At 31.4% G+C, this 9344-nt stretch overlaps 1 protein-coding gene across 1 annotated transcript in view; it reads right to left on the reverse strand.

Moving 5' to 3' along the window:
- Positions 1–1876: 1876 nt before the first annotated feature.
- Positions 1877–9344, reverse strand: part of LOC111636839 (transcription initiation factor TFIID subunit 1-like) — an 89704-nt gene continuing 82236 nt past the window's right edge. The window contains exon 39 of the mRNA XM_023382217.1: positions 1877–3401. Coding sequence (XP_023237985.1) covers positions 2916–3401 — 486 coding nt within the window. The 3' untranslated portion in view covers positions 1877–2915. The remainder of the gene's footprint in view (positions 3402–9344) is intronic.

The following is a 9344-nucleotide window of genomic DNA, read 5'->3' on the forward strand; positions in this document are numbered from 1 at the left end:
GAGTGTGATGAGTGTAAGGGTGTTTTTAGAACGGTTTACTTTATAGAAACTCAGAAAAAAATTTGGATTTTTAAATCTAAAAAATTGATATATGCTAAACCCAATGTGAGATTTATATTTTTATCCATTAGGGAGTGAATTTGTATTGTATTTTTTTTGTTAAACCTCAATTTTTTTGATGTATTCGATCCAAAAAAACATTCTTTTACATTAAAGGGTGGATGTAACAGTTGCTAACACAACACTTTCTAAGAAACGTGATCTTTAGTAAGGATAGTGGTTGTCGTCGTTACGATCCTCCTGGGATTTACACTTTATTGCTACTTTTAGAAACACTATCCTCACTTAATTTACTCCCAAGTGTTGTGTTTCTCTATAGCTTTCAATAAAGATTTTTATTGCAATAATTTTAAATACTTGTGTCTTAACTGGCTTCTATAATAAATAAACTGCAACTGGACAGTCTAATGATGTTTTTAGAACGGTTTATTTCTATATAAAATTAAAGAAATTTTGAGGTTTTTTTTGGATTTTTACATTAGATTAGTGTAAAATAATAAAATAAACCCATTTTAATGGCTATTTTTTTTTTAGAAATCCAAAAAGAAACTTGACTTTTAGATATAAGTGTAGGTTTATATACCAGAGATACTTGCTAAACTCTTCTATTCACATCATTACACTAACCATGAGGTTTATATTCTATTTTTATATTAATTAATGTGTCTTTAGCATATTACCATACATTTCTGTAAAGTTTTTTGATGTAAAAATCCAAAAACACTCAAATTTCTCCACTTTTATACAGGAATACTGTTCTAAAATCATCATTACGCTAACTTCACACAGTTTATTCTATTTATTTTAATGTAAATACATTAAAATAAATAGAATAAACTGTGTGAAGTTAGCGTAATGATGATTTTAGAACAGTATTCCTGTATAAAAGTGGAGAAATTTGAGTGTTTTTGGATTTTTACATCAAAAAACTTTACAGAAATGTATGGTAATATGCTAAAGACACATTAATTAATATAAAAATAGAATATAAACCTCATGGTTAGTGTAATGATGTGCATAGAAGAGTTTAGCAAGTATCTCTGGTATATAAACCTACACTTATATCTAAAAGTCAAGTTTCTTTTTGGATTTCTAAAAAAAAAATAGCCATTAAAATGGGTTTATTTTATTATTTTACACTAATCTAATGTAAAAATCCAAAAAAAACCTCAANACATAAGTTTAGGTTTCAGTAGCCTTCATAAAAGTAGAAAAACAACAATCTTTATCTAAAAAATTGATATATTAATAACACATCAGAGATACATTATTCTATTAATTTAATATAACTCTAGTGCATTGTCTCCACATTTATATCAATATTTTAGATGTAGTAATCTAAAAAATTCAACTTTTCCCTTACTCTTATGTAAAATATTCTAAAAAGATCATTACGCTGATTGCTTGCACTTTACTATAATATTCTTTGAAGTATATTTATATAAAATTTAATAAAAAAGTTGAAATTTTTAGATTTATGTTCTAAAAAATGGATAAAATTGTGATGTAGTGCTCTACAAATGCATAAATTTTTCTTAATGTAATAATAATAAACTATGTATGGAGAGCATAGTGATGCTTTAAGAATATTTTACTCTTGTATGAAGTTATTTTTTAGCCTTCTTGATAAAAAGCACTGAGTTCAGCGTTAATACGATTTTTCTTGTATCAAAAGTACTTTCGACGAGTACTATATCGTCGTCTTCTTTTCTATATTTTTTAGATATCCACATACAAAAAACAGATATAAGCGTTAAATAATGTATATATAGTTCACTTGTAATGGTGTTTTTAAGAGTTTATTTATATGAAAGTAAACTGTTTTGGATATTTTTCTGAATTTCTACTTCCTAAAAGTGGATGTAAATGTTAAATAATGTACTCTAGATACATGTATATGGAACAATTTTATTGTTAAAACAATAATTGGTACTAAAAAACATCACAGTTGATTTCTGCAAATGTACAAAGCTCAGACTGACGTACAGGAAATCATAACAATTTAAAATGTTTCTTATGATTTCTTAATAGTTTGTTTTTTTAAAATCTTAAAACCATAAAAAATGAAGTTCACGTACGTATCCAATTCCCAAAAACATATACAAGATCAGTCAAAATGATTTTCACAGGAGACAACTTTGTCATGCAGTTTTTGGGGCTAGTTATAAAGACTGAGATTGGAGAAATTTGTAGAAATAATTAGATTTCATGGATAGATTGGTCGACAGATTAGAGAATGTGGCGTGCAAATTCAACTGCCAAGTGAAGTCCAACCAAATTACGGTAAGGATTTTGATAACAGTTTTTGTCATGGATATAATGTTGAAATCATTTTGTCTAATCTTCTATACTAGACAACTCTCAAATAAAATATTACCAAAAAAGTTATAGTTATGTACATATTCGTATGCGATAACATTAACATGTTTTTGCCACTGGTTCCTCAAGCAATCTTGCAGTTTTTATACATTATATCCATGACAATTTATCAAGATTATAATGTATAAAAACGGCATTGAGAGGACTTATGTAAACTAAACATATCAAATGAAGAAGAGCATAAAGCGCGACTCTCCGTCCTAATTTTAAAAATTATGCTCATGTTTTTTGTATCGCAGTAGAATTTTTGATAAATAAAATGAGATTATATACATTAAAATCTTATATGGATGGGTTTTGATGGTAATTTGGTAGTATTCTGTTGTATGTTTTTGAATACATTAGATGTTAAAATCCAGGTTTCATGTGTTTTTGAAGTGTTGAAGTCATGTTTATAATTCTCAATGTACCAAGACTTTGGTTTTAACTGATAAGATACCTAGACATTAAGACAAAGGTCACACGAAACTAAATAATTAAAACCAAAGATCTACTTCTTCGTCTTCATTTCTATCTGAAGAATCCTGTCTGACAGCCATCTCTTCCTCAGAGTCCGAGACGGCCAGGTCGTTCGTTATAACGTTCTCAGTATTCTCGATCTGCATCTCTTCTTTATTCTGCTGAAATTCATACTGCCCTCTCAGGAGAAAATCAGAAGGATCGTAATTTTCGTCGATGACTTCATTATCTACATTGACAGATTCCTCCTGATACGCGATGTTACCATCTTCCACCACAATCAGACTGTTTTCTTGTTCCACCAAGTCGGACATTTCTCTTCCTTCTTCATCACTCTCGCTGATGCCCAAATCGCTGCCTTCGTTATCTGAATTCTCAGGAGTTATTTGTAGATCTTTGGCAAGAACGCTGCCGTCGTCACCTTCGCCGGTATGTCTTTGGTGATAATAAGACATAGATTCTTCTTCATAATCTCCTTCCATAAATTCTTGATCATCTTTACCCTGAAAAATATTTAAAATTTAATAAAATTATTATAGCTTTTTAATTGTGTTTATATTTAAGTATTAGTTGTAATTTTAAAACTTGTAATTGTAATTTTATAGTGCCTTGACAACCGCATCTAGTTACTTTCACTGTTGTGAGGTTTTGCTTCTAACAACCACAAATATAACCGACAAAAAATTTCTGAATTAAATCCCTTAAATATTAAAGAATTAATCAAAAAAAGAAGACAAAGTCAAAATGTGTCACGTGACTTATTAATGCAGTTCTCAAACTGATATTTTAAACAAACAATTCCAGAGAACTATGCAACGAGAGCATCTCAGAATCAGCAAAAGTGATTGAATCCTCTTTATTGTTTTGCATGTTAATGAGCAATGCGATAATCATTCATCAGAAACGACTATTTTTATCAGATAATGAGTTATACTAATCTGCTGTAAATGAATTTTAAAATGTGTTAAATTTAATTAAAACAGAACGAATGCTTAATCAATATTAAACATGCAGATAAACTGCACCTAGATTATGTAATTACAAATTTGAATGCAATTTTTAACTTGATTATTTGTACAATCAAATTCATTTAAGCTATATTTCCCATATTTTTTGGAAGGGTCAACGACGTCAAATGATATTCTTTAATGCTGCATTTATGAAAGAAACTGTAAAATCTTATGCTAAAAAGAATTCTATAAAAGAGCCGATCTTTAGATTTTATTGATGGATATTGATTTTACAGTTAAACTTATATATGAATTAATTTATGAGGTTCTGAGACAAATGTAAAAAAAATAAACTGAATAACTTATCTATTTTTGAGAACTATCATTAATCAATAATGTATTTCCGCAATGAACAGAAAGCCAAATTCAGTTTGGCTTTCTGTTCATTGGCGTTTATTAATATTAAATGATCTCGATTTACAGGACCTTCCAACTTTTAAATTAAAGAAAAATGTTCATTTTATTCATTTAAAAATACAGAAAACAGTTTTATTAAGTGTAATGTGTTTAATATCTACCAATCTGTGGCATAGTTTATTAATGTTTTGTTTCTTGTTTGCCAGATTGTGGCGAATTGCGCTTTAGCAAGTGTATGTTTTCCTTGGTTTTTAAGGCAATTACCGCTTGACAGAAAGCTCCAAATTTCAAAATCATGTAGATTTATATATTGGCCACATGTTTTTGTGGTTACAAATGGGACTGGAAGTCTTGTGTTGGTGGTGTCAAATTGTTTTGCTGACTCCAATTCCTTAGAGTTGGACAAACAGAAGAATAAAGAAAAGTCTAAGGCTCAGGAATCAGTCATGAAATATTTTGAACCTCAAAAAGTTACCGTATTTGTGACTTTTGAAAAATTCAGGCAATCCATCATTAACTTTGGCTGTAAAAAGTGATATTTCTAAGTTTTCTCCTCTAAAACATTCCTAGACATGAATGGAAAAATAGCTAGAAAGGTAGGGATTTCGTTTGAAAGACATGTCATTAAAACCATGATGGTTAATGAAGCCAAACAGAATTCTGAAAGGTAAATATTTCTTCTTAAAAATGGGTGCCTGTTCTTGTCAAAGAATGAACTATTTTACTGCAAACATTCAGTTTATGAGTGATGAACATAAAATTATTGTAAGAAGCTTATCAGATAGCCATTGTAACTGATAGTGTCTCAACTATGACAAAAGTTGTAAACAAATCAAATGTAAAGAAAGAGAGGGATGAGCTGGAACACCAGGTGAATGAAGAAAAGGAAAATAGTGATACAGATCATTTAGATGAGATGTTTGAAAGAGGTTGAGTGGTTGTCTCTCAAGTATCAAAAGCATATGCATTGTGCAGTCAACATTTTGCAATTGGCCACATGTGACGACACTACATTTAAAGCAGGTTTTGCTTTTAGGCCAAGAATACAGAACTTGATACTCTAGTACCCATGACCGAGTGCCATAATTGACCACAAATCATGAGATATGTGCTATTCATCTAGTGACCAGGTCACTAGATGAATAGCACATATCTCATGATTTTGTGATTCTTGTAGTTGAATCCTGTCCTGGAAGATATGGATAGCTGTAATGTAACAACAGACCATCAATGGGAGGAAGTAGCCCAACTTCAATCTTTGCTCCGAGAGCATTCTTTAAAGAATGGAGTAATCCTAAATTCAAATTAAGTCAAACAGGAAAACAGTATAAGTATATCAGTGGAGTCTAGAGAAAGAATTCTTGTAGATAAGGATGTCCTGCTAACAGCTATTTTTGTAGTAGCCATCTGTATGAAAAGACTTGGAGAGCTGACATAATGTTCAAATTCAACATTCATTTTCCACTTCTGAATCTAGAGATAACGACAAGCATCTGGATTTGAAAGGAAAGGCCAAATGCCATCAAACAGATGCAAACTTTAGATAATAGCCAAAATAACCTGTGAGTCAGATTGCAATATTTCATTCTAAATTTTGTAATATCTTAATGAAGGCTGAAAAAACTTGATTGGACGTCTATCTTAAATAAACTATAACCACGTATTCAGATGATTGTTCAAAAAGTCATCATAGTACCAGCAACAAAAATTAGCAACAAATATTTGTTTTCTGGACTTTGGTTCATTAAATCTGATCTTCATCTATCTACAAAAGGGGACCTGATAGATGCCATTCTACTTCTATGAACAAATTCAGTGCAAGTAATGCCATAACAGTAAGTTTTATGCAACTAACTTGTAAGTTGTAGTTTTTAGTAAGTTAGATTAATGAATTACAAGTCAGTGATAAAATAGTGGATAATATATATATATATATATATAACACCTTCCATTAAATCAATATTGTGTGTCAAAGAACTGTTTCTACATAATTTCAGCATAATGTAACCAAGGTGTAAATTGTCAGGGTCAAATGTTATTAGTCATTTAGATGTATGATCAATCTAAACTTCACTTAGTGCAGACTATATTTAAAAAAGTTTCTATTTTTATTTATTCTCACTTTCTTGATTCTCAAAAAGTGACCAAGGAATTGTTTTTACATTAAGTTGAGATACATAGTAAATTGCACTAGCAAAGAAAGACAATCACAGTACTATGCTACCTAATGCTTGTTGAGAAATAGAACATTTTGTAATGGTTTATACTCTGGATTTCATACCTGAAAATGGTCTATAAAATAGGATGAAAACAATCAGTCAAATAAAATCTCTCAGCAAGCATTAGATGGTATAATAATAAAATCCGCTGCATTCGTGAAACTCTGTGTTGTCTCCATATCAAATATAATTAATGCCACAAAATTGTAAGCATTCTCATTATTGGAAGGAAATCCAGCTTTCAAGAAACAACTCTGAATTGATGGCAAAACCTATCTTCAAGCACAGAGCCATGTGGTAGATTTTTTCAGTATGATGCAAGTCTTTGAAATGTCGCCCTCTTATGGTGCTGCCTGATGTGACTGCTTCTCTGTATCATAACACGGCATAGTCCTGTTCAAGTACTTGAACTCATAAAATCCAAGTTTCTTTGTCAGCATTTCAAGTAATGCTCCGCTACTGTGGATATTCATTTAGTCTCATAACTTGTCGTCTTGTGTCACTTAGAATCAGTGTTGACTGATGATGTTTAACATTTTAAGCAATGCTCCACTATTGTGGGGAGCATTGCTTAAAATGTGCTTTATAACCTTTGTCTGTAATATGAATCACACTTTGATGAGAGAGATTTAAAAATTAAAGCAACATTTTGGTGGTAAAATATGATCTCGACATTCTCAAGAAGCAAAAGCCCTTTCCTGTTTACACATTCCAATCTTTTTGTTTGATTTCCATTCTATTTCAAATTATGTTGTCTATATTCTTAAAATATCTTTGTTTGACAGCCTTTCCAACCACCAGGGAGTATTTGCATTCGTCACTCATATTCGCACATATCAGAATTGTTAGTTATTCTTTTGCTACTCTGTGACCTTCAAGGATGAAACATGTTCCATTAGTAAAGTTTTGTTTGAAAGAGTGTGAAAGAACAATCCTGTTTCATCTGTGTTTTAAATATTTTCTGAAGAATAAACAGTAATAACAAAAGTAAGTTTAGCTTCTACTTGCTACTGCATTGCAATTGACTCTAGTCAATTCTCCCAATAGCTTATCGAGCTGCTTTCAAAATTTTTAAAATCATTCATTTAAAGCTTTTAAATTCAGCACAGGTATTGAGAATGACTCTAGATGCTTTTCTGATAAACTGACTTTCTAATCTGTTAAAAGTTAAACTGTTCTTCCACAATAATTCCACAGCAATACATCAATCATAGATATTTCTATAAGTATTCAGAAACCATTTAATAACTAATCCAGAGTAGGGCAAGTAGCCTACACAAAGGGTCCATCATCTTGTTTATGATACACTCAACCACTAAATGAAACTATATTTATCACCAATTGGCTATTTAGAAATATTTCAATTTTCCATAAATAGTGGCAGCTCATGTCATCTAATATGGGATGTTTTCATAGGAACATGGCACATAACTCTAATAGAATCATTTTGACTTTGTATAATTAGGGTTGTGTGCTGTCCACTCTCCTGCAATAGTTCCCTCATATTAGACACCATCAGCCAAGTAGATTCTAAGTAACACATTATGAGACTAAATGTATGTCCATAGAACTGTTTTCAACCAACCTCATTGATGTTAAAACAATGTTTTTCAATGCATTAGTGCATTGAAAAACATTGTTTCTGCTAATTATGGTTGTAAGATGCACATACCTTTTATAAACTGAAATAAACAGATATATTAAGCTAATTAATACAATTGTAAGTTAGCCAATGTAGAATCTGTAATATGTCATAAACCATATTACAATAATAATAAGCCATGCAATCAAATCAATTTTAAGAACTCAGATTATTGAGTTTCTGAAACTGATTTGACTGCAATCACAGATACTGCAAACAAGGATGTTAACTCAATGGTTATCTTCTACATCCATTAAGGAAGGTCAAGACATCAATCATACAATCTGTGTGTCTCTGTGTCCATAATAAACAATATCCACTTTAGAAAAGTTAACTATAATGAAGTTTTATGCTTTATTTATACCATAGAGCAAAAACTGTTCATTATAGAAAGATGTCCATTAATATATGTTTCACTGTAGTAGAAGTAGAAGTCAGCTAAGTCAAGAGTTTATATCTGGACCTTCAAGAAAGATGTAGTAGTGAGAAAGATGGGAAAACTGTAAAATGTCTTTCTGGGAAAACAACAAGCAAATGAAGAATTGCAATAGTGTGTATCTGAATCTGAGTTTACTAAACATTATACAAAACATTCACTTAATACATTTCTCCTTTCAAGAAATGTATCTAACATTAATTGAGGACTATCTGCATTAATAAACAAAAACAAAAACACTGAGTTCGGCGTTATATGCGTTTTATTATCGCTAGTACTTTCGACGAGCTTATTGTCGTCGTCCTCAGGCGATTTAGACAAAAATTATCGAACACAAAATAGAACGCGTAATATAAATTGAAATTGTGCTAAAGCCGTTAAGAACACGTAGAAATTTAAACATAATTCGAAAGCCGAACGAGCAGATAGCTCCGTGAAGTGCGAGCTGGCGCATGCGCAGAGCTATGCTCTCGCTGCATGCATTCTAGAGACTACGAGTACTCGCTTAATCGCTTATACAACGTGACCCATACACTGGGCAGCTCAAGGGTAGGGGTGTTGCAAGTGTCCAAGGTGGTAGTGAGGAGAGATTCCCATATAAAAACAGTTTTTCGATCTTTGCAGCTCTTGAGCATAACCACTTGGGACCATAGCGGGTTGTAACCCTGCTCAAGTACCTTTTTTGCGAGCTCGGTGGTGTGTCTTCCCCTCATAACATCGTCTTGGTGCTCATCAAGGCGGCTGGAAAGCATTCTAGTGGTGGCCCCGATATATCTTGTATT

Source organism: Centruroides sculpturatus, unplaced genomic scaffold, assembly GCF_000671375.1.
Source record: "Centruroides sculpturatus isolate CEXI.00-Female unplaced genomic scaffold, Cexi_2.0 scaffold1100, whole genome shotgun sequence".
Classification (NCBI taxonomy): domain Eukaryota; kingdom Metazoa; phylum Arthropoda; class Arachnida; order Scorpiones; family Buthidae; genus Centruroides; species Centruroides sculpturatus.